We start from the raw sequence: 24779 nt of genomic DNA on the forward strand, positions 1-24779 counted from the left end.
ATATTAAAGAATAAGCCATGAGTAATGTTAAATCAAAATTGTATAATCTTTGCACAATTGAAGAGTTATTTAGAATTCTGTAAAATACTTGCTAACAAAAAACAAATATTTTTACAATTAATTATTATATATAAAATGTACTTTAACATCTAGATAAGAATACAAATACATTCCAGACATGGTGTATTCAAGATCATAAAATACCACTATCATTTATAGTTAGAATGCACGATAGATTTGGTTCCAGTTGAAAACTTTTCCATACAGAAATTTTTCTACCTTCAAATCCAATTTTCTCTATCAACAGTCTTGTATTAGGAACGTGCGACCAATACTTTCCTAATGCTGGAGTCACTTCATTGCAATTTCCACCTGAATCTGTACTGGTTGACCCTACCTCATAATTCCATTGAGTAATCACATTGACAGTAATAATTGATAAATGAAATTCATTAGCAATGAAATGGCACATATTTGCTACATGATTCAGTGCAATTGTTGTTTCATTACTTTTAGAAAACTTGAAAATTATTCCTGGCAATGAATCAATAATTATAATCCTTGTTCGATATTCTGCTTTTTCTTCTTTTAAAGCGATTGTTAACAACCGTAAAATTTTTAACAATTGACTTAATTTGTATATGCAACATACTTTGATGCGGTTCATAACTTCATCCCTAACCTAAGGTTGAAGCAAATACCATGCTGATTATTCAAATCAAATGTTTCACTGTACACATATAATATTTTATACATAGATATATACACATGATAGTACCTGTTTATTATAATTCCTTTTTAACAATATTTGTTCTATTCTTGAACCAGAAAAATCCCTCTTTGTATCAATGTACCTTACAATATTATTAGGCTCAAGTGCAATATTACTTGCAATTGTTAAACATAACTGGGTTTTTCCACTCGAGGATATACCACATATTTCATATATTTGACCAGGATATAATCCACCTTTTAATAAATTATCTAAACTAATCAACTAAATTAATGATTAATTTTACAAGTAGCATTTAACTAAATGTTTTTTTAATCATATACCTTGATACATTGGTTGAAATTATATTATTTTGTTCAATTTTGAACAAGTCAAAGGCACTTTTTACTGTACCTCCATATTTTTGTAATATATTTCTCTTGATTTCAAGTATATCCTGAAAATTTAACCTTAAAGTTAACATTTTATTGAATTATTTTTATAATAATAAGTTTCATTTCAAAATACGCATTTATAATATCTTCTTTCAAGAAACTCATATTTATACCTTCAGCGGAAATCCTGTACACGTTACTAATTTTTCAGAATCTTCATCTATAAATTGCATAACAGTACAAATATGTTTCCGCTGTAATTGTTGTATTACAGAGCTTGATAATTTCGAATCTACATTTGAACTTAATTCCGTCATGTTCGAGATTATAGATTCTTGAATCAGTATTTACAAGTTACATGTATTATACCATAATCCCTATAGTTTTTATACCTATTATATTAAAAATTAATCAAATACAGAACCAAAATAACAGAAGCTTCCGGAAAATTATAATTTTTACATGCATTAATTTTGCTTGAATGCGTGCTTAATTATCATGAGAAATGTAATTTGGTTTTAATACATGCGTATTAAAATGCTTGATTATTCTAACAATAGATTAATTGAACATTTATCGTTGATCATTTGTTTCAGCTAGAAATTTAAATTATTATTGGGTATACTACGTAGATCAATGTAAATGTAACAGTGGTACCCAAAAGATGATGCGCTGAGTATCGAAATGACCTCGGCGTCATTCTTACGATTGTACGTATCACACGCGGGTACTTCGTTAAGTATAGAATAATCAAGTAGAATTAGAACAACGCGTTATAGATCCGAGTATATTAATTTTCATTTGTTAGTTGTTGATTCATTCGTCATTTATTGTATATTTGATCATGATTCTTTCTGTGAAAATCTATCGAGATTTTGTCATTACGTTTAAAAATGTGTTTAGCATACGTTGTCTCGTGAGAAGTCTTCGCGCATGTGTTCGACACCTGGATACTTGTTCCTTCGAATTTGGTTAGAAAAGACACACATAAATTAAGATAAAAACTGCCAATAAAGCTCAACGAAAAAGTAAGTGAAAAAATCTTCTATTTCCACTTTTCATTTTATTCATTTTCATGATACAAATGGTGTCCTGTAATCGCCATCGTGTAATGGTCGCATGTAACTTAGCACGTGGCGTGTTCCATGTATAACCCGACAACCATGTTGCGCTAACTATGAAATTTGGTCACGATTGAAACAGTATTTTATTTTTTTACTAAATTTATTTTATAAATAATATTTTTAAATATTTCATTCATGAAATTGATCACTTAAATTTATAAATTTCTGGTACTGCAATTTTTAGAATGAAAATCTTGTGTTATAAGTAGTAAATAAAATAATTATAAAATTGAGAGGAACAAGGTATGCATTGTTAATACACATAATCTGATAAACGAGACATGTATTATATTGTAAGCTGAAGATTAAATATTGAAGAAGATATATAATTTCGTGATATCAGTTTGTTTGCTTTGTAAATTGAATTGGAACATTCGGATCAGTATTTTATGTACGGTTCTAGGAATGTAAAGTGATGTAATCCTGCCTGTAAGGTATGCCCATATTTGTCTGATTCGTATACGATTTTTAGCAAGGGATCGTAATACTTTATTACTTTAAAGTAATTCGAACTCTGCTGGTTAAGATTTTGTAAAAAACGTGTATTTCTGTGATAGATGCTTAAGTTGTTTTTGAAGCAAACAAATTAAACTGCTTTTCTAGTTTTTACAAAACTAAATCTCATAAATTAACTACATCTCTTAAAGTGTATTATTTATTAGTAATTTTAATAGATACAATAATTTCCAACACAGTAAGTTTCATAGAATGTACATTTTACATCCAAAAATAATAGTTGCTGATTTGATCTGTTAGTCGGAAAAGGAGTCCTTTTAATATTTTTACCAGTAACCAATCAGGAACATTTCACACTGCCACGTTGCCAAGTATCCGGTTGCTTCCAACCAATCGCAGATTCAGCATTTAGTTGGAGCGACATCTCTCTGTGGCTTGTGTAAACGTGAAGCAGCAAGCAGCTCTCGGTCTGGTCGCGGTCGAAATTTGTCGGGAGCCGTCGCCATGTTTAGAAGTGTGTGCGTCCTTGAGCGAGTCGAGAGAAAATGTTCTGTAAAATATTAGATATAGCTCATGCACTATACATTACGTGAGGTACCTAATTACAATTTAATGCTCGTCGATCACGGGTGTAACAATTATTTTCGTGGATGGCTCACCTACGTTGCAGAATTTTGTGATTACATTATGGTAAGTCCGCCCTCCTATCAGACCAACGCCAACATGGCGGGCGAAAAATTTCCTTTGTATCGCCGCGAGGCTCCACTGACGCAATTCTGAAAAATATTTTTTTTTACGAAACCGTATGGTTTATAACATCAAAAAAGTTGTTTTTATTACCAAAAAGCTTAACTGATAGATTGGCACAACGGTTATTGTTATTCCGTTAAGATAAATTAACATTTTTCTAATAAGAAAACTTAAACGCCCTGAACGCTTGATATCGAAGTTTGAGTATTCGTTACAATCTTTTGTTATTCTAAATGACATCGTTTATTTTACCATTTAGTTGATTGCGGACATATTCTTTTTGTTCATAGTGTTGAATTTCGAAGGTATTTTCTCTTCTGCGCAATACGCATGTTTTACAAATTCCAATGTGGTGTATCAGTTGGATCAACGGAGAAATTTTGATTTCGGCGCTTTTTTTACAAATCAATTAACGTCCTCATTTTGACTTATTGGAGTTACCCTATTTAAAAGAAGGCTGAAATGTATACATTTATATTAAAATTCTGTGATAAATTGCTTACATATCTTCAATAATTGTAAAATAAAATATTGTTAGTAATCAGTGAACTTGTAGTTTGTTGTTTCTTGTACATGTTTTTTTTTTTAATTAACGCCTTTAAACGTTTGTTTTTTTATTCTAAAGGAATTATATCATTATCAAATAATGTACTGTTTTTAATATAAATTTGTATGGTTAATAAATTAAAGTTATTGTATTTGTATCTTTCATACTTCATTTATTTAGTTACTTAAATAGCTTGAACATGGACATACTGCACAAATTTAAAATAAAATTTGATTAATAAATTTATTATAAAACAACGTAATATTTATTTAGATATTATTTATGTTGTTATTAAGATAATTTACAAAAAATGTTGAACTTACGTGTGACAAATATTTGTGTATGTTTGTGCAGTGTTGTTACCAATTCTTATTTATATGTAATGTAGTTGTAACAGATAAGATTAAATGATCTAATGTACACATTTTTGTTGTTGTTATATATAGTTATAATAAGAAGAATTAATATAATACTATACAGTATGCGTATAGTACCATACACCATAGATAATCTTTTTTCCCAAAATATTTATGTTTAATTTTTGAAGAATTTTACATTTGTTGTTTCAGTGTAATGTGTAATGAGTGATAAGCAGACTGCACCTATTTTGCCACCCCTTAATGGGGGTGGAGGAAATAATGGGGGAAACAATGGAGGTGCGCCACAGCAAGCTGTTAATTTGCAACAAGTTCTTGCTACTGCTCAAGGACTTAACGTCCTTACCACTGGTTCTGGGCAACAATTTGTTATTACTTCACAAGTTCCTGGTCTTACACAGGTACATATTCATTTATTTAAAGTACCTCAATTCTTATAAGTCTGATACATGGTACATGTGTATTAACCATTTATATGTTTTTAATGATTGCAGGTTATATCAAGTAATGCAACAACCAATTCAAATATTCAACAAGTTGGTGTTACAAGAATTGTTAATATTAGTGGCACACCTCCACGTGCTAGTACTGTGGGGGTTGCAGGTGCAAGCAGTTCATCTCTACCATCTCCTACCCGCCAGAATTCACCTAAAGTTGTTTTAGCAACATCTCCAAAACTTGTAAGAACTTCTATTGGAAACATGTTTGTTACACCAACCTCTCAAACTTCCATGCAATCACCACCTGCAAGGAAGAAATTGAAGTTAACAGATTCTACTGAGAAACCTACTATGATTGCTGATGATGCAATGGGTTATAGAAGAAGAATAATGGAACACAAAATGAAAAGAATGCGTGCAATAAGGGAGAAATATGCGGAAAATGCGTCAGAGTTATTCTTTCTTCATGCTGGAGGCAATATGATGGACTTTCAAACGTGGAGGAAGAGACCTCCGACACCTCAATATTTGCATTTTTTACGACAACATAGATTAGATCCAGACGACGATGACGAGGATTTAACAGTGCCACTGCCACCAGTATCAGAAATTCCATTAACACCAACTGTGACAACAACTGTTTCTACAATAGTTCCTGTGAATCAGTGTACAGAAGTAAAAATCTCTGCTATGGGTGTTGCTCCAGTTGCGGTATCTACGACATTACCTGCAGCAGTTGCCCAACTTAATCAACAAGGTAAGCAAGTTATTAGCATTTACATGTCTGTGATTTATTTGATGGAGTAAATTATTTTAATAAACAGTTATCCTAATAAAACTGTCTACATCATTTTGTACTTACTACTAATGATTGTTCCTAAAATAAGAGGAGGCACACCATTTTTATTTTTATTGAAAGCTACAGAATATATCAAAATTTGTTGCAAAAATATAAATTTTGATACATGCCTGACAGTGTGAAGATACAAACAATTTTAGGATACATTTTATATCATGAAATAATTACTTTGCATAATAGGACATGTACCAGGCAGGCCTCAAGGGGGCCGCCATGGCATGGTGTTTGCCTTCAGAGCAGCAATTCAATCTTCACCAGTCACCGTTCACCCTCCACCTACTTCTACTCTAGCACCCACGCTCATTATAGGTGATTACCGCAGGCTTATCATTCGATGTTTAGATTCATTAACTTTTGTTTCCGTAAACGATTCTCACTAGATCTTGTGAAATTAATTAAAAAAATTATTCGATCACACTTGGATACAGTTCTTTATTTAATGCATTTTGTGTTGAGAAATGATTAAGCTTGAATAGGTATGAGCATTTAATATAATAATGCAGTTTTCTTTAATCGAGTAATTGCATTACATGCTATCTTGCACTATTATTAGGAACATTTGTTACAAATTTAACCGAATATGGTGGTCACTTCTAATAATCACTGATGCATGTTAGTTTCTAAAATACTGGGAGTAGTCATCTTTATTTTAATAAAATATAGTGAAGCACATTCCGTTCATAATTAGCACTTCATTCTGTTGTAATCATGGAATCCCCTGAATCATTCTCACAATGATTGTTCCTCCAATAAATTCGTTGCTTGCTATACATCCCATTTTACCCGTTTATGTATTTAATTATATCCTCATTTAATATAGTGGAATATTTGTTCATCTAATCCCACAGTAAGACGGCCGATTCAAACCTTACATGTTTGAAACGGTCCACTCTTTGTGGGGATATAAACTCTACAGCTATCATAAGGTTGTTAAGTAATAATCTTTACAATCCAAAGGAGCTGTTGATACATTTATATGTATACACACTTAGTTATTTTATTTGAAAATATTTATTTACATATTAAATCATGATTTCATTATTACAGGCAATGCACCAATAGTTCCAAGTTCGCCAAAATCTGTAACAACGGCAACAAGTCCTGTGACTGATAAACCTGTAATAACTACATCTGTTACAACTATTACTACCACGACTACACCCAGTCTGTCTGTTACTGGGACTACTACAGCTACTACTTCTGTTACTACCACGGTTACCGCTACTGCTGTTACTAAAACGTCCACTCCACCTACTACTACTAGTTCTCAGCCTGTAATTAAAGTTGTTAAGTTTTCTGGTTCTAATGCAATTTCACCGTGTGATATCACAAATAACCAGGAACAAATTGTAGAAAAGGCAAAGCAGGTAAAGTATTTTTTGGGGACAGCAACCTAGCCGTTCTGGATGGGTATTTAAGTATTTATATTAATTTACTAAAACATCTACAGGAGGCATATGTTATGCAAAGAATTGCTGAATTACAACGTGAAGGATTATGGTCGGAAAGAAGGTTGCCTAAAGTACAAGAACCACCTCGTACAAAAGCTCATTGGGACTATTTATTGGAGGAAATGGTTTGGTTAGCTGCTGACTTTGCTCAAGAAAGAAAGTGGAAAAAAGCGGCAGCGAAGAAGTGTGCCCGTATGGTACAGAAATATTTCCAAGAGAAAGCAATTCAAGCACAAAAAGCTGAGAAATCACAAGAGCTTAGGTTAAAGAAGATCGCTAGTTTTATCGCTAAAGAAATCAAAACATTTTGGGCGAATGTAGAAAAAGTAAGTTGTTGAAAAATTCGTGAATCGTAGTAGTTTTTACCCCACACCATTAAGCCGTCAGTTTCAATGTATTCCGATTGAAAATGTGTGCTCGGCGTGGGAACAGCAAAGTCTGCTGACGTGTATGGTTGTATGGAATACTGAAGTACAATCAAAGGAATGATGCAGGACACTTATTTTTATAGCTCTTACAATGCCGACCCGTAAGAGTTACTAATTTTCTTTTCTCTTTCAAGTTGGTCGAATACAAACAGCAAACGAGGCTCGAAGAAAAAAGAAAACAAGCGTTAGATCAACATTTAAATTTCATTGTTGGTCAAACAGAGAAGTATTCAACCTGGTTAACAGAAGGACTTAACAAAACTGACGGGCCTCAAAGTATACCAGCTTCTATGAATAGTTCAAGGATTTCTTCGCCAGTTCCACCTGGTAAATCTCATTCCGATGGTATGTTATCAATTGTGACCGATTTATACTATTCTCCCAGTAGCTGTTACACACGATACTCGTTTTTTCAATGCAGAGGATTTCCAACCAAATCAAAGTTCGGATGACGATGAAGAAACTATAGCTAAAGCAGAAGAAGAGTTAAAGTCTGTAACAAATCATAAAGAAGAGGTTGAGTTATTAAAGAAAGAGTCAGAAATACCATTAGAAGATCTCTTAAAAGAATTGCCGCCAGATTACTTAGAAGATAGAAGTAAAAGCATGTCACCCACTTCAAAAGAAGTTGCAGAAGTATGTTTGCAACGGTTTTACATAAATTTCGACTTTACATTACCTATTACATATTTAGTATTAATAATTGAATTTTCGATAGGAAAATGAGAAAGCAGACGGAGATACAGATTTTGTTGCGGCATCTGACGAATCCTCCGATGAAGAGGAAACTATTATGGAACAAGAAAAGTTGGAAGAAAATACCGATTATAAGCAGGAACTGGATGATCTCAAAGTATGTACACGTTCTTTTGTGTAAACCTTCTAAAAATAGTAATGAATTTTTTATATGCATAGTTAATTTTTTTTAGGCTGAAAACGAAATGTCCATTGACGAACTTATGGCGAAATATGGTAATGTGTCTGATGTTCCAATGGATGTTGAACAAGAATCTGTTCAAGGTACATAATACGTGAATATTATTTTCGTCATATGATGTTTATATACTGGTGATGATATATCTACCGTTTCCTGACGGTAGTCAAGTAATGGTTCTCATTCTTGATTCCTATTTTTTGATGTAACTTGAGGCATTTGTCTGAAAATTTAAAATGTTCATAATTTTTTAACCAACATAAAAGTTCATCGTAAAATAATGAATGCATTTTTGGTCATTTAGAATCAGATAAAGAAAGCATCAAAGAAGAAGAAAGTCAAGAGAACGAAGAAGAATCTACTAGTAATGAAACTGAAAGTGAAGAAAGCGATAATGAAGTTGAAGAACCGGCGTCTCAAACGCAAAGTGATAACGACGCCGATATTGGACTGAAATCTTTGTTAGAAGATATATCCATGGAGAAATCTTCGAGTGACAAGGTATCAAGCAAAGTAGGCTTCTCCAGGGAAAATAACCGTGTCCCGGGCTTCCAAGGATTTTAATATATCGGTCATTTTTGTAGACTGCAGAAATGGATCACTCGGATGCTAATGACGAAATGGATAATGTAGCAGCATTGGCAGAAAGTATTCAACCCAAAGGAAATACTTTACTTACTACCAGTGTACGTTTCTTTAATTATGTCTTAATGTGTTTTGTATTAAGAATTCAGCCTTTCATCCAAGATAGTGTGCTAATAATTGGCACATTATCATTTCGAAAGGCCAGAATATAAGTGATATTTCTAGACAAATAAATTATTTTGATTTATTTTGGAAAATTATCACGACAATTTTTTAATAAATTATTTAAGTCAGAAGTAAAGTTATTTATTAACAATATCTAATATAAAACTGATTATAATTTTAGGTTGTCACCAAAATTCCATTCCTTTTAAAGCATTCTCTTCGAGAATATCAACATATAGGATTGGATTGGCTTGTTACCATGTATGAGAGAAAATTAAATGGTATTTTGGCAGATGAAATGGGTTTGGGTAAAACGATACAAACTATTGCTTTACTTGCACATTTGGCGTGTGAAAAAGGCAATTGGGGCCCACACCTTATAATAGTACCAACATCAGTAATGCTTAATTGGGAAATGGAATGTAAAAAATGGTGTCCCGGTTTTAAGATTTTGACTTATTACGGAACACAAAAAGAAAGAAAACAGAAAAGGACGGGTACTAATTTATTTTCTTTTCTTAAATAAGCGTAGGGAAAAATAACGGTGTTGATAATACGTTATTGTTTTACTCTAGGTTGGACAAAACCTAATGCTTTTCATATATGTGTAACATCGTATAAGCTGGTTATACAAGATCATCAAAGCTTTAGAAGAAAAAAGTGGAAGTATCTTATATTGGATGAAGCTCAAAACATTAAAAATTTTAAATCACAGAGATGGCAGTTATTGTTAAATTTTCAAACGCAACGGTAAGTACTTGTAACCTTACGTATAAAGCGATATATTTATTAATTATCGTCCTATATGAAATTTTTCTATTATAGGCGATTATTGCTTACCGGTACACCTCTTCAAAATAATTTGATGGAACTGTGGTCTTTAATGCATTTTTTGATGCCAAATGTATTCCAGTCGCACAGAGAATTTAAAGAATGGTTTAGTAATCCCGTTACTGGAATGATCGAAGGAAACAGTGAATATAATGAAAATATTATTCGTCGACTGCATAAGGTCTGTAGGTAGTTCATTTTCATATTTATATGCTCATGTATATAATTCGCTACCGACCCAGATACGCGACAATGTGTCACTTGTCTGTTTTATATATAAATAGCGAGATATTAAAGTATTTCTCTCTTAAAACTCGCGTGTCAGAATTAATATGACATACGAATCCTGTCGTGAGGAACAATTTTTATTACAAAAATTACATAGCTTTTTCAAACTTTTTATTCTACAACCATCGTGTTACTTGCAGGTTTTACGGCCTTTTTTATTACGGAGGTTGAAAACGGAAGTAGAAAAGCAATTACCCAAAAAGTACGAACACGTGGTTATGTGCCGCCTGTCAAAACGGCAGCGGTATTTGTACGATGATTTCATGTCGAGGGCAAAGTAAGCGTTAAACGTTCTTATATTATAATTTTAGTGGTTTTTGTTTTTATAGTGCTAACGATAATTGTTATTCTTTTAAAGAACAAAGGAGACTCTGGCTAGTGGTAATTTATTAAGTGTCATTAATGTATTAATGCAATTGAGGAAAGTATGCAATCATCCAAACTTATTTGAAGTGAGACCTACCGTGTCACCATTTCAAATGGAAGCTATTGAATATGTTACAGCTTCCTTAGTATGGAGTGCTCTTGATTATGATCCATTTAAGGTTCGTTTAATTATTTTCCAATTTTAAACAATTGAAATTTTCAAAATGATCTAACAAAATAATGTATTCATTTGTTGCAGCATATTGATTTAGCTAGTATTAATTTTTTATTATGTGATTTGGAGCTGACTCTTACTGCATTTGCGGCACATAGAGTTAAACGATTGCAAACTCCGCGAAAACTTATAGAAGAAGTAGACAGCCAACCAGACCCACCGCCGAGATGTCCACCGGGAAAAATTAAAATTAATGTTAGATTATCCAATCAAGTTAAGCAATCACCCACTCCTCAACAGACTCAAACGAAGATAAAGAATTTAGCTGGAATATTGCCTACTCCAAGGGTTGGAACATCCCCTTTAATTAAAACGGCAAATAATCAAAGTACTCCAGGACAAGGTAAGATTGTCTTTGAAATGGTGGTATTCACAATCTTTCTTCCAATTAATTTTGTTTGATTTTACAAATTTGCAGGCGTTACTTTAAGGGTACAAGGAGGCCAACAATTACAAGGATATTCTGTGCAATTGGTCCAACATCAGGGTAGCGTAAAAGGTATTTAATTCTCATCTTACATGTTTTAACATATATTTACTTTCCTCAAATCTGGGTTCCTGTGCATCATTGATCAGTGGTTGCACTCAATATCGTCGCTGTGTAATCATTTTTGCAGTGGTGCTAAAACAAATTGGTCTCGGGCCAGCCTGTTTATAGTTTTTACCATGTTATAAGCATTCTAGAACCGAGAGCACATTAACAAAACTTACATTTAATTATAATCTAACATTTGTAAATCACTGTTTGTGTAAAACATTTGTTGTGTTTGCTTCGAAAAATAGCAATCCCTGTTGGAACACTAGCACATAACCCGCAAAGTACAACAGTGACACCAACTACAGCAGCAACGAATGCACAGAGGATTACAGTAGGGAATGCAAATATTAGAGATGGACTGCAACGACTAGCCACGCAGACAGTTACAGTTAAACAAGGTGATTCCGTCCAAAGAATAGCAGTGCCTAGTTTTGCACAGCTGGTTCAAACATCTACCGGTAGACATATCATTCTGACATCAAATCAGCAAAACACTAACACAGGTTTGTCCTAAGAGTGCTCATATCCCACTGACTTCATTTATTATCCATATTAAACATTTCTGGTCCATGAATTTCCTTTTTCATATCATTTGTATGCACTTTAAACGAATGGTTGTTCAGAAATAATCCATGATGCATGTTTATAAAAAAATAATTTTCTATGTTTATGGACAGTTTTGTGCTACAATCCTAAACCCTAACTTGTCAAGTAAATAATTTATCAAACATTTTTCAATTATTACAATAAATATATAATCCTCTTTTACTTACAGTCTCATTTCCAGTAATGACACCAAGCGGACAACGCTTAACAGTTTTATCTAAATCTTTGATGGGCCTATCTACCTCGGCAACTACGGTGAACAAAGTTATAGGAGGAGTAGTAACAACCACGAGTGGTACCAGTGGGCGACCCGTAATGAGGGTGCCACCGCTTAATGTTACTGCCTCTCAAACACAGTCTTCTCCAACTGGCAATGGACAATCTCAGCAACAATCAATCCGTTGTGGTATTGTTACTAGACACGCACAAAAAGAATCAGAAAAGGCACAAACAAAAGAACGTCCAAAATCTGAATTCTATTTGGTAATTATTTCAACTAGACTTTAGTTGAAATTTGACTTAGCGTTATATAAATGTATTAGTTTCTATAATATCTTTCTGTAGCCACAATTGGAGGAAGAAAGGAAACAAAGACGGCAAGCTAAACTTCGGCTTCTTGCAAACATTAATGAAAAGAGATGTGCCGCGTGTCCTCTCTATGGTGAAGATTTGTTTATGGCATTACGAATTGGAAAACCATCAACAGCGTGTCGATGGCACAATGGTTGGGTTCATTGCGCGACTGCTGAAGATAATGTACGTACGCGAAAACAGTTTTTTTCTCGTACAGAAGCACTTGCGGAAGCAATCAAGAGCACGGAACAAATTGTCGAGGAGCTTAAAGAAATTTTCGAAAGGTTCGTCCATTAACAAAAATTCGAAAACTTGCGTTTCATAATCAATATCATTTATTGCAATATAATTGTTTCGTTTTAGGTTCGTTGTTCATGTTCCTGCTGTATGCGCACCTCCTCCACGTTTTCATGTTTCTCATCCTCCTCCACACAAGTTGTACGCTCAGCGTCGTATGCAAATGGAATTGCAACGTCAACTATCACCGAAATTGGCATTGTTCCATCCAGTAGCTAGTGCAATGATGACGCAATTTCCTGATCCCAGATTGATACAGTACGACTGTGGCAAGTTGCAATCTTTAGATCAACTTCTTAGGAAGCTTAAAACCGAGAACCATAGAGTCTTAATTTTTACACAAATGACGAGAATGTTGGACGTATTAGAAGCTTTTCTTAATTTCCACGGTCACATATATTTGCGTTTGGATGGTACTACTAGGGTAGATCAAAGACAGGTAATGTGTAATTATCACTTAACAATTAATATTATCTTTCTCTTTTTCCTAACATGTTTTATTGAAATAATACAGGTCTTGATGGAAAGATTTAACGGAGATAAGCGAATATTTTGTTTCATTTTATCAACGAGATCCGGAGGTGTGGGTGTGAATCTTACAGGAGCAGATACTGTTATATTTTATGATAGTGATTGGAATCCTACGATGGATGCCCAAGCACAAGACAGATGTCATAGAATAGGTCAAACACGGGATGTACATATTTACAGGTAAATAAAGAAATACAATAGACACATGTTTTTATGATTTCAGGTATATATATATATATATTTCTTCTTTAATTACAGATTAGTAAGTGAAAAGACTGTTGAAGAAAACATTCTGAAAAAGGCCAATCAGAAGAGATTGCTTGGAGATTTGGCTATCGAGGGTGGAAACTTTACAACTGCTTACTTCAAGAGCGTAAGTATCACAGAAGCGAAACAAGGAAGCGTATTCTTCACGATGTATCCTATAATATTTACAATCATTTTCACAGTCTACCATTCAAGATCTATTTAATATCGATCAATCTGAAAACGATGCAACGGCACGAATGGCCGAAGTATTGGAACAAAATAAAGATCGAGAAAAATATTTGCAAAAGGACAATCAAGGTCAGCTCGTGGACGATAAAGTGGCAATGGGTGCGCTTGAAAGCGCTCTCGCTGCTGCTGAAGAAGACCTTGATGTCCAGGCTGCAAAGACCGCGAAAGCGGAAGCTGTCGCGGATTTGGCAGAATTCGATGAGAATATACCATTAGACGATGCAGAAAAAGATGACATGCAAGTCAGCAAAGCTGAACTTGAAGTACAAAATTTAGTATCTCAGGTAAGACGTCTTTTTCTACGCGATGGAAAGTTTCTTCAATTATAACTTCTCGTAAGGCCTTGATTCAAAATTATTTTTTCTTTTTTTTTCTTCTATATACTCAGCTGACACCTATAGAACGTTACGCGATGAAATTCGTGGAAGAATCAGAGGGGGCATTTTCTGCGGCGCAACTCGCTGCAGCTGAACGCGAATTGGAACAACAAAAAAAAGAGTGGGAGTTAGATCGGTTACGAGCATTACGCGAGGAGGAAGAAAGACGAATGCGGTTGGCTGACGACGATGAGAAGCCCTTAACGTTTGGACGCGAGGATGCGCAAAATCAGGTTAATAGTGCTAGTAATTCTAAGAAATTAGTGAGTAAGAAACCAGTTAGGAGGAGAAATTCGCGTAAAAATAATAAAACTACTCAAGAGTCGGAAAGCGAAACTGAAACTACTACAGAATCAGAGTCAGAATCGCAGGAAGACGTGGTAGAGGATAGCCTTGACGAGGAATCAAGTCACACTGAAAGTCAGAGTCAAGGGGACGAAGACGAGGAGGAGGAGGAGGAGGCAAATGATCAGAATGATTCCGAGAAAGGGGGGTATCCGAAACGTAAAAATCGTTCTAATAAATCGTTTAGTCAAAATCATTTTGATTTGAATAGTCCGCGAACGAGATCCAGAGGAAACGTTAAAATTAATCTGTGGACTTTAGACGTCAGTCCTATTCTACCAGGCATAAAACCGAAGTGTCGAGGTCGGGCCAGTAATCTGCGTAAGCAGCGCGAGCTTGAAATGAGAATGAAAGCGGAAGAAAGTTTTGTTTTGCCTTTACCACCTGTTTCGAGTCCGAAAAAATTAAACAATACGAATGCCTCGAATAAATTTGACGAAGAACAGAGTACCGATTTAAATTGCATTAATAACGAAAGTAACAAAACTTCGCCTGTTAAAGAGACACGCGACAGTGTTGGTAATTATAAAACTATCACGAATCATTATACCAATTCAACGTCTTCGTCAACGATAAAATTTACTAAAACTGTTACCACGGATGAATCTAATTCTATCACGTGCTTAGATTCTGTAGAATCAGAAACACATTTTCGCTCGTGTAATTCACCTGACACGTCGGAACGATTTCAAGCTTCAGAATCTGATGTCAAAGATGATAGTAGTGAAGTAACGCAAGATCTAACGGACACCAGTGGATCTTCGACACGATCTACACACAAATTAACAGTTCCGTGTAGTAACTCAGAAGAGGATATGAATTCCAACGATGATTCTGAAAACTCTGACGTCAATATGGATTCACAGAGCGGTGGTAATTCTAATTCGTCGGCAGAATTGTCGGGTACTTTGAAAACGATTTCTGATTCAAAATCTTTAAGCAATTCAATCACTTTGGAGATAAACGAAGAGATCAATATATCAGAAAATTCACTGACCGCTCCCGTAAAGAATAAAATGATTCTTCAAGATACAAAGGAAACCAGCAAAGAATGTGTGACAGAAAATTCAAGTAAAAGTCCTGTAATTGATACTTCATCCCTTGTTGATGAAACAAACGACCAATTAAACGCGGAACCGTCTGTTCCTGGTGCAGAATCGAAAACGCTAGAAAGTAAAACCGTAGAATCCCAAAATGAAATTAGTGAAAAAGAAAGCAGGAGATTGAATAATCGTATCGAGACAAAGGAAAGCATAGATGTAGAACCAACAGTAACAAGTAAGAAAGAAACTGATAGAAGTGATTCAAATTTAGATGTAAAAAACGAGTCTGTTAATGATAATATAATTAATTCTGTGATAGAAAGAAACTCTAGTCAAGAGTTTAGTAACAAAGATGAAAAATGTACTAAATTAGAAGAACCTGCGCGTAATCGGAACGAGGAGAAAGCTCAGCCTACTACGTCTGATAACACTGACAATAACTCTACTTCGGATATACCTAAATCAAACAACTCGTCTGAATCTGAATCGTACACGGAGAGTAAGCATAAGTTTCGTAAACCTGACCCGATATCGTACGGTATCACAACGAGAAGCGCGAAATTAAATCAGAGCGTGGAAAGTTCGGAGAGCAAACATTCGGAAAGCCAGTCGAATTCGAGCGATTCGTCCGACACGAAACAAAACGAACCATCGAATTCAACTGTTCATCGGAAGGAAATAAATAAGGTAGCTCCTATTCGAAGGCCCGACACACCTCGGCCTATGGCGGAGCCAAGCAGAGTGACGAGATCAAGCGCGGGACGTTCTTTAACACCTCCTCCGCCAAGGAACAGTCATAGTCCAACGAAAACGATCCAAAGAAGACGACCGGATACTCCTTTACCTGAATGTTTAAAATCCTCTCCGCGACCAGCAACGAGATCTATGACCAGCGTGAATTCACCGGTGAGAAACGAAGAACAAAACACGTCGTCGTACGAGAAACCGACGACCCGTAGCTCGAAAATCATGGACAACGGTTTCTTGAATCCGGCTCTGTTTCGTAGAAGCAGATCGATACCGTCGATGAAACCAACGTCGGACTCGAAAGATTCTACTGTTTCAACTAGATCAAAGAGGATCAGCGACTCCGCCTGTGTAAATACTAGTACGGTAAAACGGCGACCAGACACGCCGGTTCCTACCTTCGAACAAATGTCGAGGGTCACTCGATCTGGCTTGAATTTCACGTTGAATTCAGGGAAATCGAGCGGTAACAATTCGTCGTCGGGCAGAGGTTCGAAGCACGCGAGGAAGTCGGATTCGTCTTCCGATTCGAAGTCGCACGAAGATGAATCTTCAACCTCGGAGAAAATGGAAACGTCGAGCACGGATTCGAACGGGAACGACGTTCCCTCGGATAGCATGACGAAGCAGGAAGAATCAAAGTTACCACCTTTGAACGACACGAATGAGAAACCGCAGAGAACCGCGAAGGTGGTCGCTATTCTTACTCTGGACACGAGAAGCAATCACATCGGCAAAGCATCCGGTTCCGTTCATTCGAAATCATCGAATTGTAATTCCAGCGAGTCGAAGGGTAGTAAAAAAAACGCCGATTCTTCTAATTCGAATTCAACAACGTCCGACTCGCCAGGGAAAAATTGTCTCCTCAGGATCTCGGACGTGGCGTCGAACTGTAAATTGGACGGATGGCACGGTACCGGATTAGACGGTACCCGTGATCGTATCTCGTCTAACGTACTTTCCAACGTAGCAGGTACTTACACGAACGCGAACAATAAAACAGGGAAATCGTCTACGGTGAACAAAGTAACGTCCTCCCCTTTGAATTCGAAACTTAAAACGGACAAGGTTCCGTTGCCTGTACAGTCGGCGGTGATAGCTTTAGTTGATCTGGACAATGATCCTAATTACGACTCGTCCGATGGGTCGAAAAGATTAAGGAGAAAGATCAAACGAACCCGTTTAACGTCATACGCGAAGTCATTGATAAAGACGAACGAATCGCAGATGAACGATACGTTAGACGATAAAGAGGAGCAAATACCTCCGTTGAAGAAGTCGGTTCGTTCTCAGCTTACTCCTCCTCCTCCATCTTCGCAAACCACTCAATTGGAGAAGATCGGCAGTAATAGTATATCTTGAGTCTCGCTAAAACTTTATCGCTGTAACATTTAGCAGCGTATTTGTATAAATGTTTCTCACGATTCAGACACGCATAAACATTTTGGACTGTTACTTGGAGCAGCGTGCGCATAATCCAAGTTCTAATTAATTACTATTAAATTTTTTTTTTTTTTTTTGTTTTTTTTCTTAATTTTTCACACGATTCTTGTAAATAATTCACATACAAAGTAAAAGGAAGCGAGATGTTTCTTTCGTTGTACTGGGTACACACGTGTAATATTTTTTAGCATTGTAAATTCTGCTCTCCTGTAAAGGTTTTTCTCGAAAATGTCTCTGAAGTGACATTTGTAATTTATACTTGGTGATAAAAAGAGAAAAAGAAATGAAAACAAATGGAAAAGGAAGATTTAAGAGATCCGACTGTGTATGATAATAGGGATAGAAAAATGAAACCATTATAGCTTAGTTGATTAGTAAACGCCTGCAAATGATTAGTCGCTTTTCGCGACGATTTTGTGGTGTGATCGTATATAAAAGAACAAAAAAAAAAAAACAGAATAAAACGAAATACAATAGACAGTCGATTCAGAAGTAAAAGAAAAAAAAAAAAGAATAACGTAATTCTTCTGTAAATGCGCCGTACTTTGCTCTCATGTAACGCCTTGTATTATATAACTTTGCAAGGTGACGACCTGATTACATGCTAGATTTTAAGAGGTTTATTTGTTTAATGGTATGTCCCACTGTAATATTTAAGTTGCGTGCCTGTATTTTGTATGATCGAGTGAGTCCGAGGAAGGAAATAAACAAAATATTCCTTGCTACGAAGTCGATGTGTTATCTTATTTCTTGGTGCGGTTTCCAAGTCTGTTCGATCAAAGGTTCAGTTCCGTTTTGGTGTCAAATTTTGCTCAGTGTGCTTGGTTATATAATATACATTGAGGATCATTAAAAGCGATGATCTTGCATTCTCGCGATGTTTTGGTGTGGCAAGGCTATCATGACCGCACATTAAATTTAAAAAGAGAGAGAGAGGAAAAGAATTGTGTAAATTTAGCATAAATTTCATAGCATGCAGTAGAAAGCTCCAATAGTTATTTAAAAAAAAAAAAAAAATGGCACCAAAACACTGCCTTTGCCATTCCAAACTTGGAGTCAGCCAAGGTATAAGCAGGCACATTAATGAGCGTCTTGTACGAGATTTCATGTCGACACGATATCAAAATAACGTGATTTTTCGATAGGAAAATGAGCCTTTGAACGAGCAAAGTGTATACAGGGTGTTCCAGAAAGAGGTGTTAGTCCTTTAAGGGGGTGGTAGCTGGGGTGATTCTGAACAACATTTTCCTTTGCGAAAATATTGTTTGAAGCTTCGTTTTTGAATTATTAAGGAAAAACACTGGACCAATCAGAGCCCGCGCGCCATACGCGCTCTGTTTGGCCCAGTGTTTTTTCTTAATAATTCAAAAACGAAGCTTCAAACAACATTTTCGCAAAGGAAAATGTTGTTCAGAATCACCCCAGCTACCACTCCCTTAAAGGACTAACACTCTTTCCGGGACACCTTGTATAACACTTCCTATTCATTTCCTTGACACTCCAAGGTGATCCGTTTCATATTCGGATTAACATTCTTTGCTTGTAACAGAAGATGTCTGAAGATTTCTATCAAGATTAAACCATCAATTTGTAAATTTTCACGTTCATTAATCGTACTTATGTATTTTGGTTGCGGTGTACACGACGCTCGTTCCTTCGCGAACATTTTTCTTTAAGTCTTCTGGAAGAAGATTATTATTTTTGTAATTCTTGAATAGATCTGATAGTAGTAATTTGATGTCTTACAGATATGGTTGTCGGACGACAATATGGAACAGATGCCGGTTGGTATATAAACATCACTCATGTATTCTTTCTTATTCGTCAATCTTTTGAGAAGCTGGATAGATAACATTTTGTTAAATTATCAGATGTGGTGTCCGCCAACGCCTCCCACAACGGATAACGATGTTTACATCGACTATTCATTGGGATTCCTTTATGAAAATACTCCCATGTCAGAGGCTCAATTACCTCCGATATACATTAAAAAAGAACAAAAGAGAAGTAGAATCGACGCTGGACTTAGCGATCGCGATGGTAAGTGTATTTGTATTCGTTTAAATGGTTCTGCATAAGAATGGTACCCTAATTCATTTTCCTTTATTATATAGGACGACGAGCGGTTAAAATGCGGCACAAAGAGGAATCGGTTTACGCACCGAGATCTTTGTTCGATCGGCCTTCGCCGGCGCTTATGAAAATGCGTCGCGACATGAAGTTACATAAATATCGTATAGTTCGTCCATCGATACCACTGTCGGGTATTAAACCATCGCACATGTCCAAGTCTTCCGCGGACCAAGAGCATGTTTTAGACTGGATGATACACGAGGATTGGGCTCTTCTTCAAGCGATACAAATATACCAAGGACTGCCATTGAATTTAATGATATTGTCACCTGGTCATACACCGAATTGGGATTTAGTTGCTGACATAGTGAACAATACTTCCCGGATCTACAGGTCTCCTAAGCAATGTAGAAGCAGATATGAATCGGTGATAGTACCGAGGGAAGAAGGAAAATTACTTTACGATACAACGCCGAAAAAGCAAAAGAAACAGAAAGGCGTTTACAAGATGCCTCAAGTATCCGAGGTATATTGCGATATTTTTTATTGTACGTTTGAAGAGAGATGTTGACAAACAAAAATTATCGTTGTTTAATCGTCTTCTTTTAGCAACAAAGTAAAACAAACAGGCCAATGAAAACGTCTCAGTTGTATAATCAGGATAAAAATCATTCGTTCACGTTAATGTGCTGTCAAAGATTCGATACGATTAAATCTGTTTCCAATAAGAGAACGCCTACCGTTAAACCGTTACTCGTTAATCCATTAATGAAGAATCCTACTAACGCTGCCGTTTTAGCCGAATGTGGCATACAATACGATAATCCTTTGGCACCTATAGATGTTGCGACGCGACGAGCCGACAGGATCGCAAAGGAGAAACATAAACACGCTGTTAGTATGATAAAACGTAAAGTCTCAATTATCGAAATAATGAAATGCATAGAAATTTATATATATCTTTTTATTCAGGTTTTAACGGCTGAGCAACAGCAACAAGTAGCTGCTCGTCTGCTGCAGCAGCAACAGCAGCAACAGCAGCAGCAGCAGCAGCAAGCCCAACAGCAGCAGCAGCAGCAGCAACAACAAGCTCAGCAACAGCAGCAGCAGCAACAAATAAAATTGCAACAGCAACAACAATCACAGCAAAATATTTCGAGTACCACGAGTCCTCAAGTACATCAGTTGACCCAAGTCGTCACGACCGTGACGACTGGTTTGACAACGATGAAAACCGTCACAACAATGACGAATGTTACCACGTGTGGAACAACGGTTGCCACGTCGGCGGTAAAAACTCGACCAGGTGGAACATTGACCATGCAAGAGACGCGAACAGCACCGACCGTTGTCAGCGTTGGTAATCTTCAAGCTGCTCAAAGAATCGCGACAGCGAGCTTGGTATCCGCTGCGCAGAGTTCTCCCTCGGCCACGCAGAAGGGTATCGTTGGGGTTACCGTAGCTACGGCATCCGGTAGTAAAACGCTAACTGCCGCACAGTTGCAGTATTATAGACAGCAACAAGTACTGTTACGGCAACAGCATATGAAAGTACTGCAGGCTCAGGGTGTGAGCGGTCAAAAAGTATCGGTGGCTGTTTCAACTGCTGCCGCGCAGCAAAGGGCCACCCTGATGAAGCAGGGTATAACCGCTGGTACCGTTGCGCAAACAACCGTTGGGAAACAGACGGTAGCGCGTACAGTATCGGAAACCGAAATGGCTGCTCTATTGAAACGACAGGCTTTGCAGCAACAAGCGAAAGCTGTGGCTCAGGTACAAGTACCTACGCAAACCGGGCTTACTCCGGCTCAAATATTCGCCCAAGCTGGTTTGCAAGTGCAACCGGCTGGAACGTCCGCCGGTGGTACGCCAGTTGCTACCTTGGTGAAAGCCGCGAACGTAGCCAGTGTACGCACAGCAACGTCTCAACAAATACGTCAACTTGCTATTCATCCTCAAATTATTACACAGAGGAAATTACCAGCGCAAAAGGTCGCCCAGTTAACGCAAGTTGCTGGTAAAACTGGTGTACAGACTCAATTGATAGTACAACAGAAATCTTTACCTGCGACTATGACTGTGCAGCAGATCCAACAAGTTATGAAACACGTTCAACCGTCGGCAATGCAACAATTTACCCACGTATGTTTGTGTATTATACGTTTCAATCTTTTATGTATTTCGTATTCTTTATTGGCGACGCAACCGCCATTGCAATTGTGAATGTCTGTCTGTCTATCCCGCTCCGTAGCAGCTAAACGGTAAGAGGTATCGACTTGGAACCTTGACCATTGAACGCAGAAGGGTCGATAACCGGAAACACGTCCAAATTTTCAGTCCTCTAGGACCACTCCTTCCACCCGAAATCGGGGGTCAAAGTCCCCCCTTTGAAGTTTTTCGCTAATCAGCAGGTGGTGGCTCAGGGGACCATCCCCTAACTGCATAGTTCTCATTGATGGCTAATCAGCACCGCTATATCGCGCCGCCTTAATTTAGTGCTTTCCACTAAATTATTAATATTCTTGTTTCTTTATACTAACAATATATGTATGATTTCAGGTCTCCGCTGGAGGACAAGCAGTCTCTTCTCAGCCCGGTCAGGTTGTCTTAGCAAAATCTCCCCTGCAAACGCGAGTAATTCCAGTCGTATCTGCTGCTTTGAAGCAAACGATTCAAGTTGTGACAGCAAGCAGTGCTCAATTGCGACAAGCTACACCTACTCAAGGAAAACCCGTTGTTACGACTGCGAGAGGCAGTCCTGGACCTAGTCAAGTCAGATTACAAACCATTACTCATCCTGTTCATCCTCAGCAAGTACAACAACCGCAACAGCAACAGCAAACTCAACCAGATGCTCAACCAAAGTAAATATATCTCAAAAGACGCACTCGGATCGATTTAGCATTAGGAACAATTTTATTTCGAATTCAGGTGGTTTGAATAAAGGGAAACGGAAATCATCGTTCAATTTTGGGGCCTCTTAAAATAGTGACAACATTCCAAAAGGTATTGCAGGTAATTTAACCGCAATCAGTTCGATGTTGTAACCATATTTCGGTTCAAACAATACAACTGCAATATTTATGCAAAAATCAATACTATTTCACCCGCATGCGACAATGCTAGTTTCTTTTGTACTTCGATTTTATTCAGGAAAAGTGATTATTATTGCATAAGTATTGAATTATCTTGGTTTTACTGTGGTAGTTTTTCTTTCAAAATTTGCTGGCCGAATTTGTATATATATCATTACTCACTAAAAATATTGTTACGCATTATTCATTTCGGAGAATTTCGGGTAGTATTATTATAATTTTATTATGACGTTGTTTGTTTTAAACACTCGGAACATCGACGACGATTATGAAATTGACGCTGCTCATTATTTCAATTTCATCAAATCTGGAGCCCATTCGAAACGAATGCTTTGCATTTTAGTACCTAATCGAGGATTCTGACAAAATAGGTTTCTTGTGTCAGGTGCAGTGCAATTTTCTTTATGCGATAGATGTGTATCTATCTTTCAACTTTAATATACAGGGTATCTCCCGGAAATGGGGGTTGCTGGGGTGATTCTGAACAACATTTTCCTTTACCAAAATGTTGGTTGAAGCTTCGTTTTTAAATTATTAACGAAAAACACTGGCCAATCAGAGCGCGCCTTTAGCGCGGGCCGAACCACGAGAGCGTTGGCTTTCGGCCGCGCTCGGTCGTGGTCGTGAACAATCGCATTAGCACAGCGTGGGTATCAAGGTAAGCGCTTAAGTATGAATAACTGCTAAATTTTTATTTTTGATATTTTTATTTAACATTTTATTTAATATAATCCTATTGCATGTGATAAAAAAAATATATATATATTCAAATCCCCATTTGGGGATCGTGGTAGCAAATGGGTTAAGAACAACGTGGAATTATTCGTTATTCGTGAATAATGAATGCGTTTGTGTCAATGCGTTTATTCACGATCATGACCGAACGTGGCCGAAAGCCAACACACTCGTGCTTCGGCCCGCGCTAAAGGCGCGCTCTGATTGGCCAGTGTTTTTCGTTAATAACTCAAAAACGAAGCTTCAAACGACATTTTGGTAAAGGAAAATGTTGTTCAGAATCAGCCCACCAACCCCCCATTTCCGGGAGTTACAGGAATTACGGGATACCCTGTATTACTTCACGAGAAACGAATATTTTATGAAAGACATCTCTAACGATGCTCCATCGCGCATTGAGACCGTATTTTTTCTTCGGTTTTGTAAGAACTAATAAGAAAGAAATTTAGCCTCGAGAAATACGCTTAACTTGTCGATACACATGAGTAGAAAGAAAATCATGAATCTACGACTGTATATGTATCTATAGTTACCTGTAGGATTTAAAATTTCGTTCGATAATACGATGTTTATACTAGGCTCTTTATCGAATTGTGTAAGATTGTACTAATAATATATATATAAATATAAATATGTATAATTCGTGTATTATAGACGCTAAAATAAACAAACTCGTAAGGAATCTATGCGTTTTACGCATAGTCTGTATATTCGGCTTACTGGAGTCATTAACGAGCAGTTAATTCTATAGACATTAATTAAACTCTTACAGAATGTTTTCTTTCCGTACATTCTAGTCAGCAATTACTGTATCGACAGATATTTTTATTCTCATTTAATTGTGTACTATCATTCTCTGATGTATTCATTAATAGTACTGATAAATGATATTTTTCTTTTATGCTGCGTCCATTTGCTAAGTCATTACTGGTTGT

General features: G+C 36.6%; 2 protein-coding genes and 1 long non-coding RNA gene across 10 annotated transcripts; 1 reads left to right on the forward strand and 2 right to left on the reverse strand.

Moving 5' to 3' along the window:
* Positions 1 to 48: 48 nt before the first annotated feature.
* Rad51D (Rad51 recombinase D) lies at positions 49 to 2153 on the reverse strand. The gene is made up of 5 exons (XM_034326296.2): positions 2016 to 2153; positions 1281 to 1499; positions 1057 to 1169; positions 779 to 989; positions 49 to 682 (listed from the first exon to the last, which is right to left on the reverse strand). The coding sequence occupies exons 2-5, from the start codon at positions 1422 to 1424 to the stop codon at positions 194 to 196; spliced, it is 957 nt and encodes a 318-aa protein (XP_034182187.1). The 5' UTR covers positions 1425 to 1499; positions 2016 to 2153; the 3' UTR covers positions 49 to 193.
* dom (domino helicase) lies at positions 2011 to 23479 on the forward strand. 7 transcript variants are annotated; one of them, XM_034326268.2, is made up of 34 exons: positions 3223 to 3377; positions 4554 to 4762; positions 4856 to 5558; positions 5841 to 5969; positions 6708 to 7027; positions 7111 to 7437; positions 7674 to 7884; positions 7961 to 8175; positions 8258 to 8392; positions 8469 to 8559; positions 8778 to 8986; positions 9058 to 9159; positions 9405 to 9720; positions 9799 to 9973; positions 10049 to 10235; positions 10483 to 10619; positions 10701 to 10887; positions 10968 to 11286; positions 11362 to 11442; positions 11727 to 11984; positions 12257 to 12570; positions 12652 to 12944; positions 13024 to 13396; positions 13472 to 13668; positions 13747 to 13861; positions 13938 to 14270; positions 14375 to 14596; positions 19690 to 19725; positions 19813 to 19981; positions 20056 to 20540; positions 20624 to 20908; positions 20987 to 22156; positions 22574 to 22878; positions 22946 to 23479. In XM_034326268.2, exons 2-34 carry the CDS (start codon positions 4565 to 4567, stop codon positions 22956 to 22958), a joined length of 8610 nt encoding a protein of 2869 aa, XP_034182159.2. In that variant the 5' UTR covers positions 3223 to 3377; positions 4554 to 4564; the 3' UTR covers positions 22959 to 23479. The 7 variants fall into 7 exon arrangements, with proteins under 7 accessions (XP_034182153.2, XP_034182159.2, XP_034182152.2 ...); XM_034326262.2 differs by lacking the exons at positions 3223 to 3377; positions 19690 to 19725; positions 19813 to 19981; ... (3 more) ...; positions 22574 to 22878; positions 22946 to 23479 and adding an exon at positions 2011 to 2135 and having other exon boundaries at positions 14375 to 18969; XM_034326261.2 differs by lacking the exons at positions 19690 to 19725; positions 19813 to 19981; positions 20056 to 20540; ... (2 more) ...; positions 22574 to 22878; positions 22946 to 23479 and having other exon boundaries at positions 14375 to 18969.
* Positions 3102 to 4346, reverse strand: LOC117605228 (uncharacterized). Of its 2 annotated transcripts, none has more exons than XR_013064953.1 (4): positions 4308 to 4346; positions 3690 to 3894; positions 3347 to 3463; positions 3102 to 3237 (listed from the first exon to the last, which is right to left on the reverse strand). It is a non-coding gene; the product is annotated as an uncharacterized LOC117605228 (long non-coding RNA). The 2 variants fall into 2 exon arrangements; XR_013064958.1 differs by having other exon boundaries at positions 3528 to 3894.
* Positions 23480 to 24779: the final 1300 nt, after the last annotated feature.

This window comes from Osmia lignaria, chromosome 3 (genome assembly GCF_051020975.1).
Source record: "Osmia lignaria lignaria isolate PbOS001 chromosome 3, iyOsmLign1, whole genome shotgun sequence".
Taxonomy (NCBI): Eukaryota; Metazoa; Arthropoda; class Insecta; order Hymenoptera; family Megachilidae; genus Osmia; species Osmia lignaria.